Genomic DNA, 25,266 nt, shown 5'->3' with positions numbered 1-25,266 from the left:
TTCTGGCCCTGACTGTATGAAAAGCAGAAACTGCTGTGTGAATACTGGTCTGAAAAATACAATAGCTACATGCAAAAATAAAAACATGAGAGTGGAATCTGCATTACTGCCATGAAATATGAATAAAGAGAAATGTAGCTATTGAATTGATCAATGCAACAGAGCCCCAAAACCTCGTCACGGTATTCTCTTATTTTTGGGGTCCCTAGCTAATGTTTGTACTCTCATGCAGTTAAAAAGCTTCCCATACATGGTAAGTTTTTTAACTGCATGAGAGGACACACATTAGCTAGGGACTCCAAAAATAAGAGAATACCATGAAGAGGTTTGGGGCTCTGTTGCATTGGTCAATTCAATAGCTAAATTTCTCTTTATTCATATTTCATGGCAGTAATGCAGATTCCACTTTCATTTTTTGATTTTTGCATGTAGCTATTGTATTTTTCAGGCCAGTAGTCACACAGCAGTTTCTGCTATTACATGTATTCCCCTTGCATAGTCACTGGTGTGCACAACTTCTGAGCTTACTGGAGATAGGCCAGTTTCTTGTGGTTGGTGAAGAGGAAGCCATGGATGCCGCAGATAGCTGCATGATGGGCTTCTGGAATGAAGGAGCCATGCACAACGACCTCTTTTTTCAGTTCATCTCTGTCAATCATTCCTGGAACCAAAAGTCGATGTGAATAGCCAGCAATACTAGGTCGTTTGGGGAAGATGGCATACCACGACCCGCCAGCTCATCTTTTATTCTTCCAGACAGACCTTCCCAAAAGATAACCACCTGTACTTCATTATTCCAGCCCAGTTCAGAAGAGAGGGTGCAAAACCAGACCGCATATTGGCCTATAGTAAGACTCCTTTGGTGAAGTCTGAGCAGCGAGGTTGCTGCTGAAGAGACCTGGCCCAGCTCTTCAAACACTTTGTGGAATGTCTCCAAGAAAACCAGTGGGTTGGAGGTAACTGGGTCATCTGTCTCTCTACGTGGGACATAAGGAAGGCCACTTTGGCTTGATCCGAAGTCAAGTGGTGAGGGAGAAGATTAAAATGGAGCGAGCATTGGTTCAGGAACCCTCTGCATAACTTCAGATTTCCATTAGGGCGAGCTGCAAGACAGAGACTGGAAGCAGATGTGAAACTGACCACCAGATCTGGAACTACAACCTGAGTGGGAACTGAAGAGATGGTGCCTTGCAAACTGTTCAGGCGGATATCCACTGATGTCATAAAGGCCAGCATCTGGCTCTGTCTCATGTCAGTGGACAAGCTTCTCTTGTACTCAGCCAATTGGATAGCATTGGCACCAGTGGGATCCATGGCCTGGGCAAACTCTTCCATTAAGAAAAGGGGCGTGGCCACTCATGCACCCTACGGGCATTCCCAGGAGGCCTGTGTGGTGTATGCAGACCCCAGGAGATGGCAGCATGAACTGAGAATGGAGCAGCCACCACAAGATGACCAGGACTGTGAGAGAACCGACGTCCCTGCCGGGGGAGGAGGGCAGGACAGAGCGGTGACACCATTATGGGCATTACAGTCCATTTCTATTTTAGTAGAATCTAACTGTTTTTGGCACAAATATGTCCACCAAAATGATACATGCTGTTAAATCTCATGTGTAATCTCTATTTAAATTTATAAAGTTGATCCAAATCTATTCCTATTTGTCCCTATTGTTTCTCCCAGTCCTCTTTTATGGTGTTGTTTTCTATATTTGCTTTGAAACCCAGCTGATTAATAGCAATGTTCTGCAGCTTTAGTGCTATTTTTGTTACTTCCTTCCACTTTCCGAATGCAGCTGATTGCAACGCATACATAGGATCGTGAAATTTTAATCAAACATCTCAGGGGTATTGCCTCAGCTGACTCACAAAACGGCAGATTACGATCATCAAAGTCTCAATCATGTAAAACATAATGCTAAAGAATACTTTAGTACTATTCTCAAATAAATAAAAATATTTATGTAACAATAATAAACATGTGATTATTACACTCAGAGGTTATAAGATAAAGGGGTTCTCAGCTCAATTGATACATTTCCCATAGGGAAGCAGGGTGGTAAAACAATTGAAGATAATAGACTCACCTCTAAGGCCTCCGACACACATGCGTGCCGCCGGTACGTGTTTGGTACGTTTTTGCACGTACCGGCGGCACAGAGACATGTAGACCAATGCTACCCTATGGTAGTAGGCACACTCACGTAAAACCACACGGAACGTGTGTCCATGTTGTTTGTACGTGTGTGCGTTTTCCCACATGCTCGACATGTCCGTTTTTTGCCGGCATGACGCAGGCACGGACCCGATAAAGTCAATGGGTCTGTGCCTGCACGGACGGCACACGTAGCATGTCCATGTGCTACACGTACCGTCCGTGTGCGTTTTTTAGTGAGCAATGTCGGTAAATCTATTTTTTATTTGGTTGTCAGTCAATTTACCTTTTTTTCTGTGGTTGTCAGTCAATATCCCTTTGTCAGTTGGTCTGTATCTCCCCCTGTCCATTACTTACCGATCCCCGATCACCAGCACGGCGAAGAACAGCTGTGCAAAAGATACGGCAGCTTTAATTATTTTGAAAATGCTGGCCGCTCATCATTCAATCTACTATTCCCTGCTTCCCCCGCCCACCGGCGCCTATGATTGGTTGCATTCAGACACGCCCCCACGCTGAGTGACAGCTGTCTTACTGCAACCAATCACAGCATCCGGTGGGCGTGTCTATATTGTGCAGCAAAATAAATAAATAAATAATTAAAAAAATCGGCATGTGGTCCCCCCCATTTTTGATACCAGCCATGGTAAAGTCACACGGCTGAAGGCTGATATTCTCAGGATGAGGAGCCCCATGTTATAGGGAGCCCACCACCCTAACAATATCAGTCAGCAGCCACCCGGAAAAGCCGCATCCATTAGAAGCGACATTTCCGGGACTCTACCCGGCTCTTCCCGAATTGCCCTGGTGCGGTGGCAATCGGGGTAATAAGGAGTTAATGGCAGCAGCCCATAGCTGCCACTAAGTCCTAGGTTAATCATGGCAGCCGCCTCCCCAAGATAACTTCCATGTTTAACCTGTTATTAAGGTTAAAGAAACACACACATTCAAAAAAATCCTTTATTTAGAATAATTAAAACAAACAAACACCCTCGTTCACCAATTTAATAAAACCAAAAAACCCATCCAGGTCCACCGTAATCCATGGATGTCCCACGACGCTCTCAACTCTGCTACATGACGGTGACAGGAGCGGCTACACACAATGACCGCGCTCTATCACCTCCAAGCAGCAACTGAAGTGAGTCGCGCGATCACCGATGAAGTCAGTCAGGTTACTCGCGGCCACCACTGGATCCTCCACCTGTGACAGCGAGTCGCCCAAGTGACTGAAGTGAGCTGCGCGATCAGCGAAGAAGTCACAGGTGAGTTGTGGTGTCGGGTGGGTGACTCCAGCTAGCTGCGGGTAACCTGAGTGACGGCAGCGCTAATGTCGCCGCTAACTTCAGTTACTCAGGGGATTAGCAGACACCGGTGATTCCATCACGGATGTCCACTAATCAGGACGCCACACACAGACAGAGCTGTGGTATGACAATGAAGTCAGGTGAGGTTCACCCGAGTTCATTCTCATCGCTCGTCTCTGTCTGTGTCGCCTGTCAGTGGGTATGTAGCAACGACATTTTACAACACACACAGATCAACACATACGGACACCAAATGGACAGGACACGTACGCATACATGGACATTCCACACGCACACACAGCAAGCATACGCCATCACACGGATGTTACACGTACCGGAGAAACGCCCATAAAAAACGGAACACGGACCTGAAAAACGGAACGTGAGACACATACGTATTTTTACGCGGAAGTGTGTTTTAGGCCTAAGTTGGCGTGGCTGTTCTCTGCCGGATGGGAAGCAATGATGTCATTGACGTGTCTGCTGCAGTTGATTAGTTGCAGGGTCACTAGTGCACATGCATTGCATCTGGTGCAGTGGAGAGCATTGCATTAGAGCTGGAGGGGAGTCCAAGGGTTTACCACCCTAGCTCGACTATTACCAACTGAACGGAGAACCCCTTTAAATCTCCATTATAGATTTTGCACTTGAGCCCCTGATCTTCCATATGACATTGCTATTTGGTTTAAGCGTTATCTCCAACATTCAACATTATCACCTACCATTGGAAAAGGTGATAACTTTCCATCATTCATATAATAGAATAAATGCTTGGCACTGTCATGAGTCTGACATACCTAGACTCACCCTTTTGCTCGCAGAATGGTGGTGCTCTGCTACAAGTTCTTGGCAACATGAAGTCCAAAAATTAAGTAGAAAATAGCAGCACTTCACCATGCAAAAAACCCTTTACTTTGTGAATAGCGTCACACCGTTAAAATTTCTGTGTTTGGAAGGACAAGCGGAGCGTATTGACGACAGCCGTTTTGTGCTGTGTCTTGCTTTTCATCCGGTCTATATGGTATAATGTCCTGATCTTGTACCACTTTCAGTAGTAATATTCCCATTCTGTGTCTGCATCCTGGGCCCCTTCTAATAATATAGGTCCCCCTTTCTGTGCCCCTTCCTGGTATAATGCCCCCATCCTCTGTCTCTTCTATTAATAATTTCCTCCTTCCTGGTATAATGTACCCAATCCTGATACTATGGTTCCATCTAGTGTCCTTCAAGTAATAATGTCCCCCATCCTGGGCCCCTTCCTGATATAATGTCCCACCTCATGGGCACATGTTTCCTATTCTGTCACTGTTTTCTAATACATAAAAAAAAGAAAAACAAAAAGAAACCCAATTCTTCTCACCTTTTGCCACTCCCACAACATGCAGCGTCCTCTTCTAAAGAAAAAATTGAAGGAAAACCAGCATCTGCATATAAAATTAAAACATGGCTTTATAGAAAAAAATAAAAACTAGAAAAAATCATGACAATATTCCAAGTAGACTAGATAGTTCGTCAACGCGTTTCGAACAGTTAACATGTTTGTAATCATGATAACATTAAATGCAAACATATATATATATATATATATATATATATATATATATATATATATATATCTACATTAATTGAGGTAGAGCTCTACAGAAATCACCCAATATGGAAAACACTTGGAATCTAATCCAAGCAAAATCCACAAAAAAAAAACCCCACCAAGAAAATGATCTTTGTAGATTAATATATAATAATCACAATGTTAGTATAAATGTATGCTTACGCCAAAAACAGCATCATTAATCACAATCATTTATATTTCCATCATAATATCGAAATAGAAAATTTATTAAAAAGAAATAACATCATATATAGGTATGAATAATTGTGATTTTAGAAATTGACATATAATTAGAATATTGTAACATATAAAATAAATAATATTTCACAAAAACACATATCCAATAATTTCCTTATCCAATATTATTGAATTATTATTTATTTTATGTTACAATATTCTGATTATATATCACTTTATAAAATCAATATTATTTATACCTATATATGATGTTATTTCTTATTAATACATTTTCTATTCTGATATTATGATGGAGATATAAATGATTGTGATTAATGATGCTGTTTTTGAAGTAAGCATACATTCTATATTATCAACATTGTGATTATCTATCAATATAAAAAGATCACTTTGTTGGTGTTTTTTATTTGTTGATGTTTTGGTTTTTTTTGTGGCTTTTGCTTGGCCTAGTTTCCAAGTTCTCCATATTGGTTGATTTTTGTAGAACTCCACCTCAGTTTTTGTAGGGATATATATATATATATATATATATATGTTTGCATTTAATGTTGTCATGATTTCTTAGTTTAACTGTTCGAAACACGTAGACGAACTATCTAGTCTACTTGGAATATTGTAATTTCCGGGCACCGCATCCTCATTCAACAGTCTGATGAGCTGTTCACATCTTCACATTTGTCCTCTTCTAAAGCCAGCGCAAAGTCAGGTAGATGACAACGTATGACATCACTACTATGCACTGCCTGTAACTGGCACGTGGACGTCAGCTGTCAGCCTCTGATTGGCAGGCGGCATGTAGGGACATAGCAGGACTAAGCATTGCAATACATTTCAGCTGAATATGCGTCCTCTGACACATCCAGCTGAAACACACATTGGCAGGCCCCCCTCCTGCAAGGATCTGACCCCTGAGTCCCTCTTCTAGTGTAATCCACGATCATACAAGAAATAGTGTTAGTGCTAGATCTTGTGCTCGGGACTGGCTATCATTCCCCTACCTGGCAGCTAGAACCAGTTGTCTGCATTTCAGCCAGCATCCCTTTTACGCAATCGTTGGATCCTCTATTTTTACACAGTACAGCTGTTAATTGTAATTTTAGATGTAAAAAAACCATTATTAAAATTATAATAGGAAACATTCATCTTTTACAAGGCAATAAAAACCCAACAGTAGCTTATAGGTATTTTCCCAATAACGCTAGAAATACATGGCAACTTTGAAGAGTGCTCTGTGGGTTCACAAGAGAAGTTTCTAAATGACATTACTACTCGATACGATACGATACAATACACTTTATTGATCCAAAGGGAAATTGTAGTATCACAGCAGCACAACTTAGACATGAAATGCTTAATTACAATATAACTGTAGAATTGACAGAAGAATGTAAAACATTACTATTATTAAAGGGAATCTGTCACCAGGCTTTTGCTCCCCTGAGAGCAGCATAAGGTAGGGGCAGAGATCCTGATTCCAGCGATGTGTCACTTACTGAGCTGTTTGCTGTCATTGTGATAAAATCAATGTTTTCTTTGCTGCAGATCTAGCAGTTATACAGAGCTCATGAATATGCTGGACTACCTGGCAGCAGGTCAAGTAGTCCTCTAATGATACTCTACTGCTGATTAACCAGTGATTTTATCAAAACTACAGTAAGCAGCCCAGTAAGTGATTCGCTGGAATCAGGATCTATGCCCCTACATTATGATTGGTGTTAAAAACATGGTGACAGATTCCCTTTAATGACAGGTCATACACAAGTGATACACAATTGGTACAGGAATAAAACAACCTTTACTTTGATGATTTCACACTTAAGGTGAGCTGTCAAACAGGCAGATCTCACCAGCGACCAGTGACCAGCCCCCAGCCAGCAGCGACGCGTGGAAGCGATGCTGCGCTTGGTAACTAAGGTAAATATCGGGCAATCAAGGAAAGCCTTCGCTGGTTACCCGATATTTACCCTGGTTACCAGCGCACACCGCTTAGCGCTGGCTCCCTGCACTCCTAGCCAGAGTACACATAGGGTTAATAAGCAAACTGCTGTGCTTATTTACCCGATGTGTAGTCTGGCTACTCGTGCAGGGAGCCGGCACTGGCAGTGTGAGAGCGGCGGACGCTAATAACTAAGGTAAATATCGGGTAACCAACGAAGCACTTCGCGGTTACCTGATGTTTACCGTGGTTACCAGAGTCCGCAGAAGCCGGCTCCTGCTGCCTGCACATTTAGTTGTTGCTGTCTCGCTGTCACACACAGCGATGTGCGCTTCACAGCGGGAGAGCAAACAACTAAAAAACGGTCCAGGACATTCAGCAACAACCAACGACCTCACAGCAGGGGCCAGGTTGTTGCTGGATGTCACACACAGCGACATCACTAGCAACATCGCTGCTACGTCACAAAAATCGTGCCTCAACAGCGATGTTGCTAGCGATGTTGCTTAGTGAGACGTGGCCTTTAGGCAATTGTTGCACATTTCCATAGCAGTCAGAACAAACGATTTCATGTATCTTTCCTTCTTACAATAAATGTGCTCTTCTGTCTCATGAACAGCTCATATAGTGGGTGTGCACTCATCATTGTTCATTAATATCGCCATATACTTTTTCTGAATTCTTTTCTCCACTACCTCCTCCAAAGTGTTAAGATGACGTCCCACCGCCGAGCTTGCCTTCTTGGTAATTTTATTGAGCTTTAACACTAGAACTACTGGACTCGTGACACCTATATAGAAATACATGGTGCAAAGCAGTCAAAATGACTACCTCAGTAGTTCTAGTGTTAAATATAGATTTCGTATGTGATCCACAGGCGCCTGAATGAGGCCTAATCATTTTCCTCTCAGTAGAAGGGCTTACTCACACTGGCATATAATAATAATAAAGATAATAAAAGAGATAATAAAATCTTGCATTGTCGGTCAATGACGCAGAGCTGAGAGTTTTTCCTCAGCGCTAATTAGACTGAGGGAAAAATTGCAGCATGCTGAGATTGGCAGTGAATCTCGGCTCATGTGCACCCATACAAGTCTATGAGTGCGAGTGACACATCCAACTGCACTGATGATATCCAAGTACAGTGCGATATACGCAGAAACAGGATTAATCTCTCCTTCTTCTCCGCACCTCTGCTCCGATTCTTGCATTGGAAAAAATCACAGAACAGTGGAATTTCACCCAGCCCATGCTCACAGCAGAATTTGAGCCACGTGTCATTAGCGTACAGCATTTAAAGCTCTTGCATCAGAAGCTATATGCTAGTGTGATTAAAGTTAGCAATAATACCTCAACAACCCCCACAAGGAGTAACAATCAAATAGCAACAAGGGGTACTTTACAGAAAAGAGCAAAGAGACCTAAAATATAACTTTTAATAAAGTGTGCAATAATAAGTGAAAACTCACTGCATAAAAACGTGAATTAAAAATTCAGAGATGAACCAGTGGAACTCCAAGCTCAAAATGACCCCATCTGGTACATCAAGCACATTAGAACAAAACATCCCATAATAAGCACACTGAGATTAGACAAAGTGGTTTAAACAAAACCCCACAACACCCAAAATAGGGAACCGCCCTCCAAAGTAGTGTATGGGTTACGTGTAATGGGACTCCGTATATATTAAGCCAGACCTTTTTAAACATCCAGGATACCACTCTTCCACAGATTAATAATGGATCCTGCTTCAAAAAGAAAAGGAATGGTCTTACCGTGACTCGGTGGGCATATCTAAACCAAGCTGGTCAAGAGTTTAAATGTGGTGACCATCCAATGGACATAATAAATACCAACGTATAGCTCAAGATTCAATCTTAAATCGCATCCTGGGGGGAGGGATGAAACGTGTTGGGAGGAAAAAGATGTGACTATGGGCAAAAAATGAATAGAAATTAACTGTTTCATATGTTTCTAGGTTTTTCGGGGAAAAGCAATTGGTCTTGGTAAAAAACTGTTACCGGCATTTAGCACGCCTACAGGAATCCCTCGCGGAATTATCAACCTCGGAAAGTAAGGAAAATGTGCATTTATTATTGTGAATTTCTTGCTTGCAAATTGTACAGTGTTAAACAAACTAAGGCGCTCCTTAAAAATACTGGTAATTATTTTCATATTGCAGTAACACAATGTCTGAGATTCAGAGGATCAGTCTTCATTCTTGCACATGGTGACAAATGCAGCCTGAATATAACTTCAGACTGTTCTTATTGGGCTGTCATCTTTGGTTTTCGTTATCATTGATTTGTGCTGGCTGAATTGAGCGGAGTCTGTTGGAGGAATAGACTTCGCTGTAGATGAGTAATGGGCCTCACTAGGTGACAGCTACAGTGGAGACAAAGTAGAAACCGATAAGGTCAGGGCCACTAGGAGAGCTTCTATTTCAGGACAAAAGCCACAGGTCAGGGTCGTAAAGTAATCATCACTTACTGTAATAGAAAACAGGATTATTAGTAACTGAGTTTTACTGCTGAAAATTGAATGGAAAGGGTTAAATAGGTGCACAGCAGTACCAATAACTTCAAACGTACTAATATTGCCAGAAAACTAGTATATAAGAAAGTATCAGATCATACATATGCTTTTTCCTCCCACACTTAAAGGGAACCTGTCACCACTTTGTCGGCCTATAAGCTGTGGCTACCACCACCGGGCTCTTATATACAGCATTCTAACAAACTGTATATAAGAGCCCAGGTCGGGAGTATAACATAAAAAACATTTTATAATACTTACTTAACGGTCGTGCTGTGGGCCTTATGGACGTCTCCGTTGTCCGGTGGCGGCGCCGCCTCTTTTAGCCATCTTTGTTCTCCTTCTTCTCTAGCCACGGTGCATGACGGGTCATCATACACACTCGCTGGCATTCAGGTCCTTAGCAGGCGCACTTTGATCTGCCCTGAGCAGAGCAGATCAAAGTATTGTAGTGCGCCTGCGCAGGACCGGCGAGTGTGTATGATGTAGCCGTGTCATGCACCCAGGCTTCAGAAAGAGGACGAAGATGGCGGAAAGAGGAGGAGACGGCAGATGCCCATAAGGCCCACAGTGTGACCGTTAGGTAAGCATCACAAAGTGTTTTTTATGTTATACTCCCGGCCTGGGCTCTTATATACAGCATGTTAGAATGCTGTATATAAGAACCCGGTGGTGGTGGCTTCAGCTTATAGGCCAAAAAAGTGGTGACAGGTTCCCTTTAAGTTATTTCAAATGTTCTGTCAGTAATTTTCAATCCTAAGGAATACAGAAGCTGTAGGAGAGAGTAATGTTAGTGATAATATGGTAAATATCATCATTGCATTATTGTATTGTACATTGAGAATGAGCCGTCTATTCCTTATCTTATTAGGGGCTACGCAAATTTAATATAGAAATCATATTCAGCAATGGGACCAACGTATACCAATGCGTGATACCAATTCGATGGTGAGGCATTGTAGCAAGTCAGAAGTTGTTTGTGTGGCTCTTTGGTCCTACACATGGCTTCCAGATTAAGGATGGAAGAGTGACAGACACATAGTGGTTACAGTCTCTCAATGGGGTAGAAACTTAAAGGGGTTGACCTCCACTATGATTTTGATGACTTATCCTCAGTGTTAAACATTCAGTATCCCTATCGATCTGCTATTACCAGTTCCAGCAGGTAGAGCTCTGTACGCTGTTAACAGCCTACTGATAGTGGAGCTGATAACAGCTGATCATAGAGGTATCGGGTTTTGAACTCGCACAAACTGATATTGATGGTCTATCATGAGGATACCTTATCAATATCAAAGTAATGGGCAACACAACTCCTTCACCTTTTTTTACTTATATGTACATCAAAAGTCACATCATTCCCTGTACATGACAGCTGATTTAATTAGCCCATCATGTGCTTATGTGCCCCTAACAACCGCTGTCTGCCCACAGCTGTTAGCCAGTTAAATCTGGCTGTCAATCACCAAGACCAGCAGGGGGCATGTCATTCTCCGTTCCCATCAACGCTCCCGTGACGTGATTGCAGGGCACCAATAGATGGTCATGAAAGCCAGGAATCGGCTGATGACCCTTGTGTCTGTCATGACAAACTTCCTGTGAACACCGGCTGTGAGCCAGCATTCACAGGAGATTGTGATTTTTGCTATACAGAGCAGTGCTGATGCAGATTCAAGTCTCGTAAGGGAACTAGTGAATACAGTAAAAAGAAAAAGTTAATATAACTAGGAAAAAAACAAACACAAAAAAAACCTTTTCCCCATTAAAAGAAAACAAAAAAAAATAAAATATACACATATTTGGCATCGCTGAGTTCAGAAATATCCAATCTACTAAAATCTAAAATAAATTATTTGATTGGTAAATGGCTTGACAAGAAAAAAATCAAAACGCCAAAATTACATTTTTTGGACTCTGCAACATTACATTAAAATGCAATGAGAGGCGATCAAAACATTGTATCTACTCCAAAATGGTGTAAGTAAAACCATCGCCTCATGGTGCACAAAATAAGCCCTCACACAGCGCCAGATCCCCAAAAAATTAAAATATTACAGGTCACAGAAAATGCCGTTTCACTGCACTTGGAATTTTTTTCCCGGTTTCCAGTACACTTTATGGTAAAATGAATGGTGTCATTCAAAAGTACAACTCGTCCCACAAAATCAAGCTCTCAACCGGCTATATTGACAGAGAAATAAAAATGTTTTGGGTCTTTGAAGAAAGGGAGCAAAAAACGAAAACGAAAAAAAACAAAAATCACCCAGGAGAGGTTAAAGGGAACCTGTCAGGTGCAATATACACACAGAACCACGAGCAGTCCTGGGTGCATATTGCTAATCCCTGCCTAACCGTCCCTGTATACACTAGCATAGATAAAGAGATCTTTACAAAAAGTATTTCTAAAGATCTTTCATTATATGCTATTGAGGCCAGGGATTAGTTGTGAGGGTGTTACTTCCCCTGGCTAGCCGGCCCCCTTAGCATGTTAGTACACCCTTGTGGGTGTGCTAACATGTTAATGAATGCACAGCGTCAGAATAGTCGCACTCACCTGTCTGCTGCCATCACATCCAAGTCCTGGATTTCGACTCAGTGCGCATGATACCGGACTTTTGGTCATGCGCACTACATGGGTTTGAAGCCAGGATTCGAACGTGATGGCAGCAGAGAGGTGAGTGAGATCATCCTCTGATGCTGCGCATTCATTTGCATGTTAGCACGCCCACAAGGGCGTACTAATATGCTAAGGGGCCGACCAGCCAAGGGATGTAACGCCCTGACGACTAGTCCCTGCGCTCATATGCATATCATATGGGATCTTTAGAAATACTTGGATGAGTGCAGTGCGAGAAAATCTTGCATTGCACTCGTTTAGTCAATGAGGCAAAGCAGGTGGTCAGCTTTTCTCGCATCCAGATTCTGGATGTGAGAAAAGTCGCAACATGCTGCGATTGTATCCTGAAAACGTACGAGACTCACCAATAAAAGTCAATGGGTGCGAGTAAAAAACAGACATCACACGGACGGCACATCCTAGTGAAATCTGTTTTTATGGATACAATTCTATCATGTAACAGAGAACACTGTAAATAGTCCTGTAAATGACTGTAAATGACTAATAACTGCAGAGAAATAAACGGATTGCACACGGACAGCACATGGATGACAAGTCAGAAAAAATCGTCCTACTCTCCTGGATGAGAATGGGACTGTTTTTACATACGTTTGTGCGAGTCCAGCCTAATAGTTACACTATCAATAAGTGTTCACAACTCTTGTTGGTTACACATCACCTCTTAACGCACTGAGCTTAGTAGTTGCACAATAACGTAAAAAGCCTATGAGTGTGCCAGTAACACTACTATTATGCAGAGCTTAGTGGTTACACTATGAAGAGGTGCACAGCTTGTTAATTGCAGACCAAAAACAACATTCTCTTTCACACTAATAGCAGGACGTCTCCAACCACAACTAACACACTACAGCAATGTGGGAGCTTTGGTGACTATTTAGCACACCTTGCACTGCCTTACAGGTGCACACTACAATTGGTTCAGCGGTCAAACTGTTGCTCTACACAACTCTTTCGGCCGCTCGATCAACTAGCTCACCACCAGCTTACCTATTTGCCAGCTGTGCTGACTCACACTCTTCACAAGGTGTGGGAAAATGTTGGCTTATACCCTGAACTCACCTTAGAACATAGCCTGTATAGCGCCACACTCTGGCATCCAACACAGGTGACCTCAGCCTATGTGGCAATAAACAAAAAAGAAAGTGTACCGCCCCGTGCTCGGCAGCCAAGCCGCTTGGGTTCGAACCTTCAATGGGTGGCTCGAGGGTCTCTGGACCCGGGGGTGCTGCGGTCACTCCAATCAAAAGGGGGTTTGTGGTTTGGGGACGTAGTTGTACGGCCGGAGCCGTGTTAAGTTTGTGACGCCACCCACGGGATGTGGTGAAAATGGACACCACCGTTGCAGTTACGAGGCACCCGGGGAGATGTTGCGAAGCAAGTTGTTAACCCCTCCGTGGGCAGAGATGGTGGCCCCGGGACCCGTTGGGGGACTGTTTGGCGGTGCAAGGAGATGGGCGGCCAGAGGGCACTGATGTACTCACTATTAGTAAACACACGAGTCTCTGGTAAATGAAGGTGATGGTGGTCGGTGCCCGCAGCTGGCTGCAATCTGGTCCCCCACCCGGCTGGTGATCTCTGTCTTTCTCCCGCACCTGTTTGTGATGGTGGACTACTTGCGCTTGCAACTTCAGGATTCCGCTCCATGCTTGTTGTCGCCTAAGGAGCCCTTTGCCCGCAGATGCTGGCCCGTGGGATCTCTGAGCCGTGGCGGTGGCCGTTTATCCCCCTCGTTGGGATGTTGCCTTCAGTCGGGACTTTGGGTGGGACAGGACCTCTAGTCCTGGCCGCAATCAGTTAATTAGCTAGCCCCAGTAGCTTCTGGACCTAGCTTCAGGGTCTGAGTACCCCCCTTTGTGCTCCGGTTTCTGAGTCGGTTCCCTGGGTCGGTACCGGCGGGCTACAACCCTGTCCCGGTCCACCTCGGTTTCACTGAGCCTTCTTCCCGGCTCCAGCAGACAGAGGCCTCCATCTGCATCCTAGCCTAAGGTACCAGGGCTCCTACCCTGGCACCTGCTCAAATTGGGTTTTCTCTCCTCTGCTGGAGCTGCACAGCTCCAGCCCACACACCTCTCCGACTTGAACTCTGAAACTATTCTGTTTACTTTCCTGCCTCAGGCTGTCTGAACTCCTCGGTGGGCGTCTTCCAACCGCCTAGTTCCACCCCCTGGTGTGTCCATCCAGCCCTGAGGGGGGGTGACTAGGGTTTATGTGTTTGGCTGTATGTTACCTATGAGGGACAGGTGTAATGCAGGGCCCTATTTGTGACTACCTGGCCCGGCCAGGACGTCACACAAGATCCATGGAATAAGTATGATATAACATAAGTCTGGGGGTCAGTAATTTCACTGGACCAACTTAAAAAACAGCTTATGGACACTTCTGGATGGCTTGTGGCAAGGCTTCTAGGGTCAATCCCTTTACAAGCACAGACTATTTTTTTCTTTCCTTGAGAATCCATAAAAATTGTCCTTTTGTCATTGTATACAATGCTATGGAGTTATTTTCCAATGGAACCATTGTTTCCTGAATATGCTAACCACTAAACACATTGACCTGTGGGGACAGTGAATGTTCATACCAGGTCCATGTATGTAGCAACGCTGTATGAGTGGACTCTAAAATCCCAAAATGTTATATTATCTCTTCTTCTAATATATAGATATTTTCCTCTAAAAAAGGTATTAAACATCACTGGGAACCCTGCAGGAATAGAGAGGGAAATAAACACTGACAACGCCGATCTGAAAACTTCTTAACATGTTTTTTGCACAGTGGAGCTGGAAAAGCACATGTTCAAAAATGAACTGAAAAATATCAAATAAAACAATATAAGCCACAAAAAAAAACAACTTGTAATTGAGATTATGTCTTTCTTAAAACACTTGAAGAATAAGAAACAATGATCCTGTTTATGACTCAATACACAAATGTGTAATTTGCTGTCACTGCTGGTATCCTTTCCTTGACAAGTTAATTTCAGCTTAAACATTATTGAAACATTTAATCAGTAAGTGATCTAATAACTACTTAATGTGATTCCTCCATCTGTATCTCTCCAAATGTCTTTCTTCTCTTGTAACTCAAAGTACCAAAAGTAAATTTAGACTTTGAATATCTTTCTAAGTATCCTGTGTACCAAATTGTCTTTCATGCTTGTTTTTCTCCCCAAAGTTATACTAAGGCTTCATATTTATTTTAAATATGGATTTATTTGACAAGTTTTTATATCACAATAATCTAGAATAAAAAGATGAATGAGGCTATATTTCCCAAGTAAATTTAGAGTGTAATATACAAATTGTCTCTCTAGTAAAGGAGACAAACTCTAGCACAGCGCCACCTATTGGAAGTAGCGATCCTAAAAGTCACAAGGGGATTTTTAACAATCCTTTGCAATATGACTTAGGATATATATGCCAGATCAGAATCCCAATTTGCAGACACGGTGTTTCGGGGTGCTTGCCCCTCGTCAGTGCAAAGTATGGGGTGTCTGATCTGGCTCATGAGAAAGCTATGTGGGGACCACGGGGGAACACTATTCTCCTTAAGGAGACTTTGCAAGCCAGTCTGGCTGCCAAGTAAGGGGACTTATAGCTGCCACGCCCATCTAGGAAATATTCAAATTGTCTCTCCAGTAAAGGAGACAAACTCTAGCACAGCACCACCTATTGGAAGTACACATTTACCCAGAATATGTAAACAGTGTCCTTTTGGCATACACTAGGGCAGTATGCATTACGTGCCATATTTTGTAGTGTATGAATTATTGTAGTAGACTACAATATTTCATGTAGAGGCATATGGGGTGTTTTTTTTGTTTTTTTATTTTTAAAGGGCTTGTCCAGCCTTGGGGTACAAGTCTACAAGTCTGTGGTCACTTAATGTGTCAGGAGTCTCCAGTGCTGATGCCAGGAGCAGGCATTCATGCAGCCGCAAGTAGGCAATTTGCGTACTTTCGGCCACATTCCAACTAGACATATCCAGCCTCACTCAATTCACTTGTATTGGGTGAGGCCAAGTAGTTATAGTTGTCATGTGACCAGATTTATGCAAATCTCATGCTTGTGGTCACGCACTCGCCAGCTCATGCTGCTGGCACTGCAGAGGAGTCCTCACAGCGCGTACACTGCACACTGTGAAGAATCACAAGTCTGCAATCACAGAGTGACTGCAAACTTATATTCCATGCCCAGACAACTCCTTTAACAATACAGTTCTATAGATTATATATACTACTGTATGTCTGTACTGTGGCAAATATTTGATCCCTTCCCTTCAGTGGAGGTAATCTTGGAAAGTCCCCCCTATATATACTGTTAAAGGAAGGTGTTGAGGCAAACCCTCTCTCTGCCACTAAGTAGTGACTATAAGGTGTCAACTACAGTTGAGTGAGTACCTAACTATTTGTACTCGCTATACTCATAACGGGTACTGTCTAATACATACGTATTCATTCCAAATAGCATGTGCAATGCAAGTCAATAGGGAAAACTCGTAATGTAACTAGTAACTCGAAAGCTGTACTATTCGCTACTCGCATGAATAGTGCGGCATCATTACTTTGCGAGTTTTTCCCCATTGACTTGCATTGCACATGCCATTCGGAATGACGACACGAGTATTAGACACTACTTGTTATGAGTATAGCAAGTACGAATAGTTAGGTACTCGTTCAACTCTAGTATTAACACTACTACCTAGGATGATCTTCCTCCATTCTGGGACACCCCATAGTGTAAAGATCTAAAATTTCACCTTCCCATTTTGACTAACAGTTCTGAAAAATTCTAGCGCATTACTCCAACTCAATGTGGAAGAATGTACACCAACAAAGCTCCTTTGATATGTTGGATACCTTCTATACATGCCCTTGGTAGCGATTACGCCAATATTAATTTAATAGACAGTATAGAGAAGTTTGTTAGTGGAACCTTGACACAGAAATTATAAAAAGATAGAAAAACTCTCAAAAACATTTTACCACCAGACTTACAGCAAAAGAAAGCAAAGCCATTTGTGTTGCCAAAATTTACATAACCTTTTCAAGTAATGGACTCAACATGTTTTTTGTGAATTTTATATTTTCTATACAATATTTTAAAAAATTATATTCCGAAATTCTGGATTTATTACAGAACAATTCAACCATATCATGTATTATTGGAAAAATCCCTGTGTGAATACATTTCTAAATACATTGTATTGCCTATGTCCTACTGATATTTAAATACAGCCTGTTTTATACGGCCATGCTCCTATGTAGTGTGAACGGTGCTTTATTTCCTTTCCATTTTTTAATCCATTGTGTTTAACAGTTGAAGCAAAGTGGATGTGATTTCATAAAAACGCAGGCACACTTTGTGTTTAAGGCCTAAGCCACACGGCATGATAATTGGACCGAGTGGAATGTGATAAAGCATCACATTCCACTCGGACCAATATTAACCTATGTCCCAGCTCCCATGAGCTATTATTCTCTCAGCCCCAATCGGACCCAGAAAACAATCGCAGCATGCTGTGATTGTAATGCGAGACTCTTTCTCTCGCACCCATTCAAGTCTATGGGGCGAGAGAAAGATCGCACTGCACTCGCGGTACACTGGTGTACCGCGAGTGCAGGGCGATAATGGCAATAGCCGGCTACGGAGGAGAGAGGGAGATAAATCCCTCCCTCTCCACCTCCGTGCCAGCTCACCCCTTCTCAGCACTGGCCTGCCCCTTCTCAGTGCCGGCCCATCCCCCGCAGCTGAGGTCCGATCGCATGATCGGACCTCAGTCGCAGCAACACTCGCATGACACTCGGCTCCCACTGTGCTGCCAGCGTGAGCCGAGTGTCATGCGAGGATCGCATTAGTCCTCGTGTGGCCCCGGCCTTAGGCTCTGTTCACATGTTGTGTTCTTTTGCTACAAGATGGCATCAAAATGCATCAAAAGCACCTAAAAAGAGAGAAAACAGGTTAAATAAACTAAATTAAACCGAGTAGATTGCTATGGATTCATTTGGTGTGACACCTGTAGTAAATATGCAGCAAAATACAGTGTGAGAACATGGCCTAATCTAGAGCCCTAATTATCATTTAGCATATTTAAGGACATGTTTCTACATGCAAAATGCTGCAGTTTTTCTACTGTTGGTGTTTTCATTAAAATATGCAATATTAATCTCTTTGAAAAGTCGCAACTTTTTTTAAACTTTGTGTCTTTTACTATTTTCCTGACGGTTTCTCCCCGCTGTGGCATACCGTAACTGGGGGAGTAAGATTTGTGGTGAGACACGCGCCACTTGTCAGATGCGCCTGATTCGTTAAGCGGCTTATGCCTCCTCATGAATAAGGAACATCTGACTCCAACACGCCCCCTCATCAAAACTGGTGTGAATATTGACGACCTTGATGAATAGGGGCTTATGTCATATTTCATCACATACAGTGAACACTTTGGAAACAAATTAGAAAAAACAATCATCATAATTGTGTATGTTAATCTTGGCTAAAAAAATAAATAAAAAGAGAACAAGAAGTCGTATGTATTCCAAAATAATACCAATAAAAAACATATGCAAAAAAATAATCCATCATATAGTCCTAGAAACAGATAACTGAAAAAGATAGCGCTCTGACAATATATTAACCAAAAAAAGTGTTTTATTTTTTTTAAAGTGATTTTTCTTGTGAAAAAGAAGCAATAAAATAAAGGAATAAGTTTGGTATCAATATAATTGTATCAATCTGCAAAATAAAGTTAACATGTCAATTATATTTTATGGTGAAGTCTGTAAAAAAAAAACAGAAAATGTAAAAACAATTTCAGATTTAATATTTATTCCTCCTATAAAGAAAAAGAGATAAATAGTGATAAAATAAGTACCAGTAAAAAGTACAGCTTGTCCTGAAAAAAAAGACAAGTCTTCATAAAACTCCCTCTACAGAAAAACCAAAAAGTTTTTTAAGGTAATTTTTTGTGCAAAAGTAGCAAAACATGAAAAAAACAGTATATACAGTATACTTGATATTGATGTGATCAAATCTACCCATATAATAAAGAAAACAAGGAAACATGACAATTATAAAGAATAGTGAATGGTGTATAAAATATAAAACATAGAATTGCAATTTTTGGGGGTTCTTTTTGCCTCCCAAAGAGTTTAAAAGTGGTCAAAAAAGTCACATATAATACAAAACGGCACCAATGAAAATGACAACTTTTCACACAAAAACAAAGTCCGCATACAGTTCTGATGAAATTGAAAGGCAATTGTGAAGCTTAAAGCTATAATATGGCGACTCAAAAACAAATGATATTTTTTGAAATTGTATTAATTATATTGAAATTGAAACATAAATAAATCTAAATTAATTTGGCATTTTCCACATTTGTACGGAATGAGGTTAACACTTTATTTGTGCCGCACAACAAATAGTGTAATTGAGTTGTAGAATTGTTGGGCCGTGATGGGCTAAGGGGTCTCCACTATTATTTTCTGTTACATTACTGTAACTAACAAATATGTTTTCAAACTATTTTTTAGCGGTTTAAACTGGAGCTGGGGATGGGCCTCCGCTGGGAGCAGCATATTAGCTGAATTTGGAACCTTGCACTTGGAGTTTTTGAAGCTGAGTGAATTATCTGGAGACTCAGTATTTATTGAGAAGGTAAAAACTGTCACAATTTCATATTTTGCCTAAAGAAATGTGTCCTGGAATCATAACCTTAGTCTGTAGCAACATAAATTCCAGTGATTGTGAAACAAACTTTTATTGCCTAGTTCCGATAGCAAGTGAACAATTCATTATTAAACATTGGTAATTTATTCCTTATAGGTCAACACTATCCGAAGAATACTGAAGAAAATGGAGAAACCTCATGGATTGTATCCTAATTATTTCAGTCCTGTGAGTGGGAGCTGGGTCCAACGTACGTACAGAAATGTATGCTCAGATATATGATTGTGCTGTGATGCTAGTCACTAGTTACAGGTAGTATAGACAGAAGAGTAGTCAGACAAGCTGGTGTCAGGTGACAGGAGGACATGAAGGGACACAGGGAGTAAACAGAAGCGCAGTCAAGTCACAGGCCGAGGGTCAGAATTCCAGGAGCATACATATAGATTTAGGGAGCAGACAGAGATGTGGTCAGGAAGCGATCCAAGGTCCAAAGCCAGGAGGTAACGACAAAAACAGAAAGTGGGCAGAGAGGAGTCATATAACGATCCGGGGCCTAAAAACTTAGATCAGAACACAAGCACAAACACATGCCAAGAGCACAACTGCAGAACCAGAGAGTACGACTGGTGAGGTTCTGGGAGAGCATGCCCAGCAAAGAAACAGAGCACTTACAAGGAAGGTGGAACACTTGAGTAATCAGCACCTCCCAAAACCTGCAAGGAATCCTGTGCTTTCAAACAACCTGCCAGCAAGTACTCAGAAAAACACAGCATAGTATCTCCAAATATGCAAAATGCTCTGCACAAAGGAAACATGTCACTGCCAGCTCTGTAGTTCAGGAAAGCGCAGCAGAACATCACCAGTGTGCACAATGCTCTGCACAGAGGAATAATGTCACTGCCAGCTCTGTAGTGCAGCAGAGTATCATCTCTGTGTTTAAGATGCTCCACATAGAGGAATCGTGACATGTGCTTTGCTAGAAATCAAAAGGGTTATCCAAGTTTGGCATCAAAGTCTGCAGTCCCTCTATGTGACTGCAGACTTGTGAATCCTCACAGCGCGCACTGTCAGGATTCTCCGGGAGCTGGCGGTCATGTGACTATCAGATTACATAGCTAAAACCTGCTGACAGATTCCCTTTAAGATAAAACAGAAATATCGTTATAAACATTCATTTTTTTATAAATTGAAAAGAGGTCAAAATACAATTTTCTTCATTAATTAACATAAATATGATATTGGCCACTTTCATACTAGATGTGCAGCTTCACTCACTTAAAGCAAATTGAGCAAGGATGTGCACGTCTAGTTGGAATGTGGCTGGTAGTATGGAAATTGCCCGGTCTCCTCGCTGGCATGGGTGAATCCTGCCACTATCACCAAAATAATCTCCCACAATTCTCTTATGGTCTGCTGAGAATGCATATTTAAAATAAAAGTTGAAGGGAACTATTGGACACCTGGTAGTTATAGTGTATATGTCCTACCGTAGCTAATAGGAAACATGCCTGATGCAAGTATCACTTCTTTGAACAGAATTGTATCTAGGTTTTCCATAAAGTATGACAAATAATTTGCTTTCTTCTTTGCTCTGTAAATAATTACCCTGAACTATGCTCGGTAGTATTTTAGTGCCCCTATGTGTTTGCCAGTACAGGTCCATTAGAAAGTGAAGTTTCTTTATGTAGATGTATTTTCTTCTCTTTTCTCTACATGATCATGGAGCAGCCATAATATCTGTTATTAGCATTCAGAGATATAGGTTACAGCACCCCAAAACTATTATTATTTGCTACCTGTTAAAAGGTCTGCAAGAGCGTAGCACGGGTACCCCTGTGCCATAGGAAGAATTCAATAATTTCTGAAATGCTGTGAACAGTGAACCTAGAAATACATGATAATGGTAAGAAAAGAATAATTTGGTCACTGTTTAGCAGTCTGCGGGCTGCTGAAACTATCTAGTAGAGATCTTGGACACATAGCGATAAAAGGTGTTGTGTCATCATCATATTTATGGTAATTAATGAAGAAAATGGTATTTTGACCTCTTCTCAATTTATTAGCATTAAAATTAATGAATGGTTATAAATATATTCCTGTTTTATCTTAAAGGGAATCTCTCAACAGATTTTTGCTCTGTAATCTGGTAGTTGCATGATGTAGGGACAGAGACCCTGATTCCTATGGTGATTCACTTAATTTACTGTACTGGGTGCAGCAGTTATGATAGAATCACAGTTTTTTTATATTGCAGATCTAGTAGAACGCAGAATGCTGAGCCCTGTTCAACCCATCTGATTTGCCCCATTACGTGTACATTGTATATTGGCAGAAATCTGCAAATCAATGGTTGGGATGTGGTTAGGCAGTTGTCCTATTCTAATATCTCTAGCTTATAAAACTCTAACTGTATTGAAACAACAAAACATGTTTTCATCTAACACACTTCCCTGACTGGCTATATATGTTTTTATGCACATTGCACTTTGTGTTGCACTTTTTGTGTCCCTTGAGTAAAAAACTTTTATATAAAAAATAATATGTTAATACATTTTCTAATATTTCTATAAAGAAACAATTTTCTTGGTATTTAATTCAAATAGGATCATATGGTCATTGATTATGGAGATTCTATGTAGGTTTTTACATTGAAACAACAAAACAGCCTAGTAAGTGACACATCTCTGGAAGGAGGGTCTCTGAGTTGTCCACCTACCATACATTATGCCAAGTCAATCCACATCATAATCCAAGAAGTAGGGCGAATGTGACATCACCTTGTGAAGGCCTCTTCATGGTATTTCCCATATGGGCTTCAGATGGAGACCGGAGGCTGGAATGGGGCAATAGAGGCTGAAATTGAAGTTTATCTTCAGTGATGAGTTCTCCATTTGTTTTGGAAGCAATGATAGCCGGACATTGGTCTGGAAACCACATGGACAATTTCAGTGTTGAGGAGTGAATAAATATGATGATGGCACAATCATTTAAATCTCCTCTGAGTTTCTATTTTTCAACTGCTGGGCAACTGACAGGTAGGGTGTAACCAAAGGGGTGGCTCATGCCTCAGACAGTTGTCTAATAGCCACAAAATAGTCAGGAAATGAAAGGGGAAAAGAATGATCTGCTGGGATACTAAATATTTGGTTGTTTAGTGAATGCTTAGTATTCCTTTAATTCCCTAGTGATCACATATAGTGTTTTTATAAATGCCATTTAAGGCATTCTGTTGAAGCATGCTTGCAAAATTGCTATAAAAACACTTTAATGTGTTTATGCACTGTGAAAGCCTGAGGCCAAAGCTGTTTGCTAACAACCTTGTCCATCAGTCGATGATCGGAGACGAAAAAAAGTTGATCCCCAATTAACTCCTTTAAATGCTGTGGTCAATATTGGCAGTGGCATCCAATGTGTTTGACAGAGAAAGGTGCCTGTTCTGTCAACCAATTTCCCCCTGCAATGTTCCAGCTGGGGACCTGCCTGAAGCATGGCTTTATAATGTGCCTGAAGTCATTAGCTTCAAAAATACTGCAATCACCTATAAAACACTTGCGTAGAATTGGCATCCACCACTATGTGGTCACTCTCTGACCGTAATGTTGTTGGTTACGAAACAATATATTTTTGCAGTAACAGTATGAAAGTATTAACCAATTACTATGAAATGGTAGATGTATGGAGGTACTATTAGTCATATTACTATTTCAATACTCTTATTTTTTTAATAATATAGTGATCATAATGTTGCAGTATTATTTGGGCCCGTGTACGGCGGTATCATTGAGAATATTCATATTTGTACAGTGTGTTTTGGTCAGTAACAGTATGTAGGTAATAATCACTGTATAAAAGCAATATTTGGTCCTGATATAGTGACAGCAATTGTATATATACACTGTATATATATATATATATATATATATATAAAGTAGAAAACAAAAACAGTCGCACTCTGCAATAGCACAAAAATACACTACCTAATGAAGAAATTGGAGATATTTAGAATATTATAATGGCCATAGTAATACTAGCCAGGTGCCACTTTACGGCACCCTCCTTTGCTGGGTCCTACTCTACACTGCATATTTTTGGGCTTCTTAAAAACCTACACAAGATCAGCAGGTGGCCACCTCAGAGTGCGACTATTTGTTCTACTTTTGTATATATTGCATCATGAACAGATACGCACCTATTCACATGGGGAGGTGCTGCCAGTCCAGTTTGAGGTCAGGCAAGTACCGTCTGGGAATCCCTGGTTTCATTCTTTTTTCAATATTGTTATATATATATATTGTCTATAGAAAATCCCCGTCCACGCTGTGTAGAGTTGCACAGGCTAATGAATGTTTTGTATAATTTTATGTAAAAAGAAAAAAAAATAAATGAAAAAAAGCTCAGAGTTTAAGACTTGGCCCTTTCTTGTCACAAGTTAATAAAAGCTTTCAGCTTGCCCCAATATAATTCACTGTGCGCTGGTAAACCTACAGATTGTATAAAGCGTTTAATTAGGAATCCATCAAACGACAATAGTGAGTGGAATCTGGACTTAACAGCCACTTGGCATGGATGCTTAACAGCATGATTTGCATGTGCACAAATGAAACGTCGGATTAATTTCCTTATCATCCTTCCTGTACAAATTGTGTGTCGCTTCTCCTTCTATAGATCATGTGTCCCTTGGAGGACTTGGTGACAGCTTCTATGAATACTTAATCAAGTCTTGGCTGATGTCAGCCAAACAAGATAATGAAGCAAAGGGCATGTACTACGAAGCTGTGGAGGTAGGAAACACATGTTTTGTCTTGTTTTGTCAGTAATGTACATTCTAAGTTTTATCTAAGTTTTTTTCCCCATTTTTTATTCCTCCATTAGTTGTTTATGTCAGCTTTGTGATCACAGGCACATATCACTCTATTACTTAGTCCATTCACACTCATCAACACACACTCCCTGGTCCACCTATATTGGTTTTTTTTTATCCCTTGAGACCTTTGATCAGTAATTTATCCTTGTCTTTCCTTTTTTTCACACTTATATGATTTTTTTTCCTCCCTCTGCCTTTAAACATATTCTCCACATGTACAATAAAGTAGCACGCATCTCTGCCAGTGCGCATGCGATAGTGTGCTGTCATCAGATTTCTTGACCTACACTTTTGCACATGCGCAGTCTCGTTTGACAGCATGTGTTTCAGCTGCCCATTAGCCAGCATTTCCCTTTCA

General features: G+C 41.2%; 1 protein-coding gene across 1 annotated transcript in view; it reads left to right on the top strand.

Moving 5' to 3' along the window:
* LOC142291505 (mannosyl-oligosaccharide 1,2-alpha-mannosidase IA-like) overlaps positions 1 to 25,266 on the top strand; it is a 259,237-nt gene that overhangs the window by 138,057 nt on the left and 95,914 nt on the right. Inside the window, exons 6-9 of the mRNA XM_075336074.1 lie at positions 9,186 to 9,280; positions 19,909 to 20,032; positions 20,201 to 20,294; positions 24,710 to 24,825. Of these exons, the coding sequence (XP_075192189.1) occupies positions 9,186 to 9,280; positions 19,909 to 20,032; positions 20,201 to 20,294; positions 24,710 to 24,825 (429 nt within the window). The remainder of the gene's footprint in view (positions 1 to 9,185; positions 9,281 to 19,908; positions 20,033 to 20,200; positions 20,295 to 24,709; positions 24,826 to 25,266) is intronic.

Source organism: Anomaloglossus baeobatrachus, chromosome 2, assembly GCF_048569485.1.
Source record: "Anomaloglossus baeobatrachus isolate aAnoBae1 chromosome 2, aAnoBae1.hap1, whole genome shotgun sequence".
Taxonomy (NCBI): Eukaryota; Metazoa; Chordata; class Amphibia; order Anura; family Aromobatidae; genus Anomaloglossus; species Anomaloglossus baeobatrachus.
Note: the sequence above shows the minus strand (reverse complement) of the source record. Positions and strands in the feature narration are given on the sequence as shown.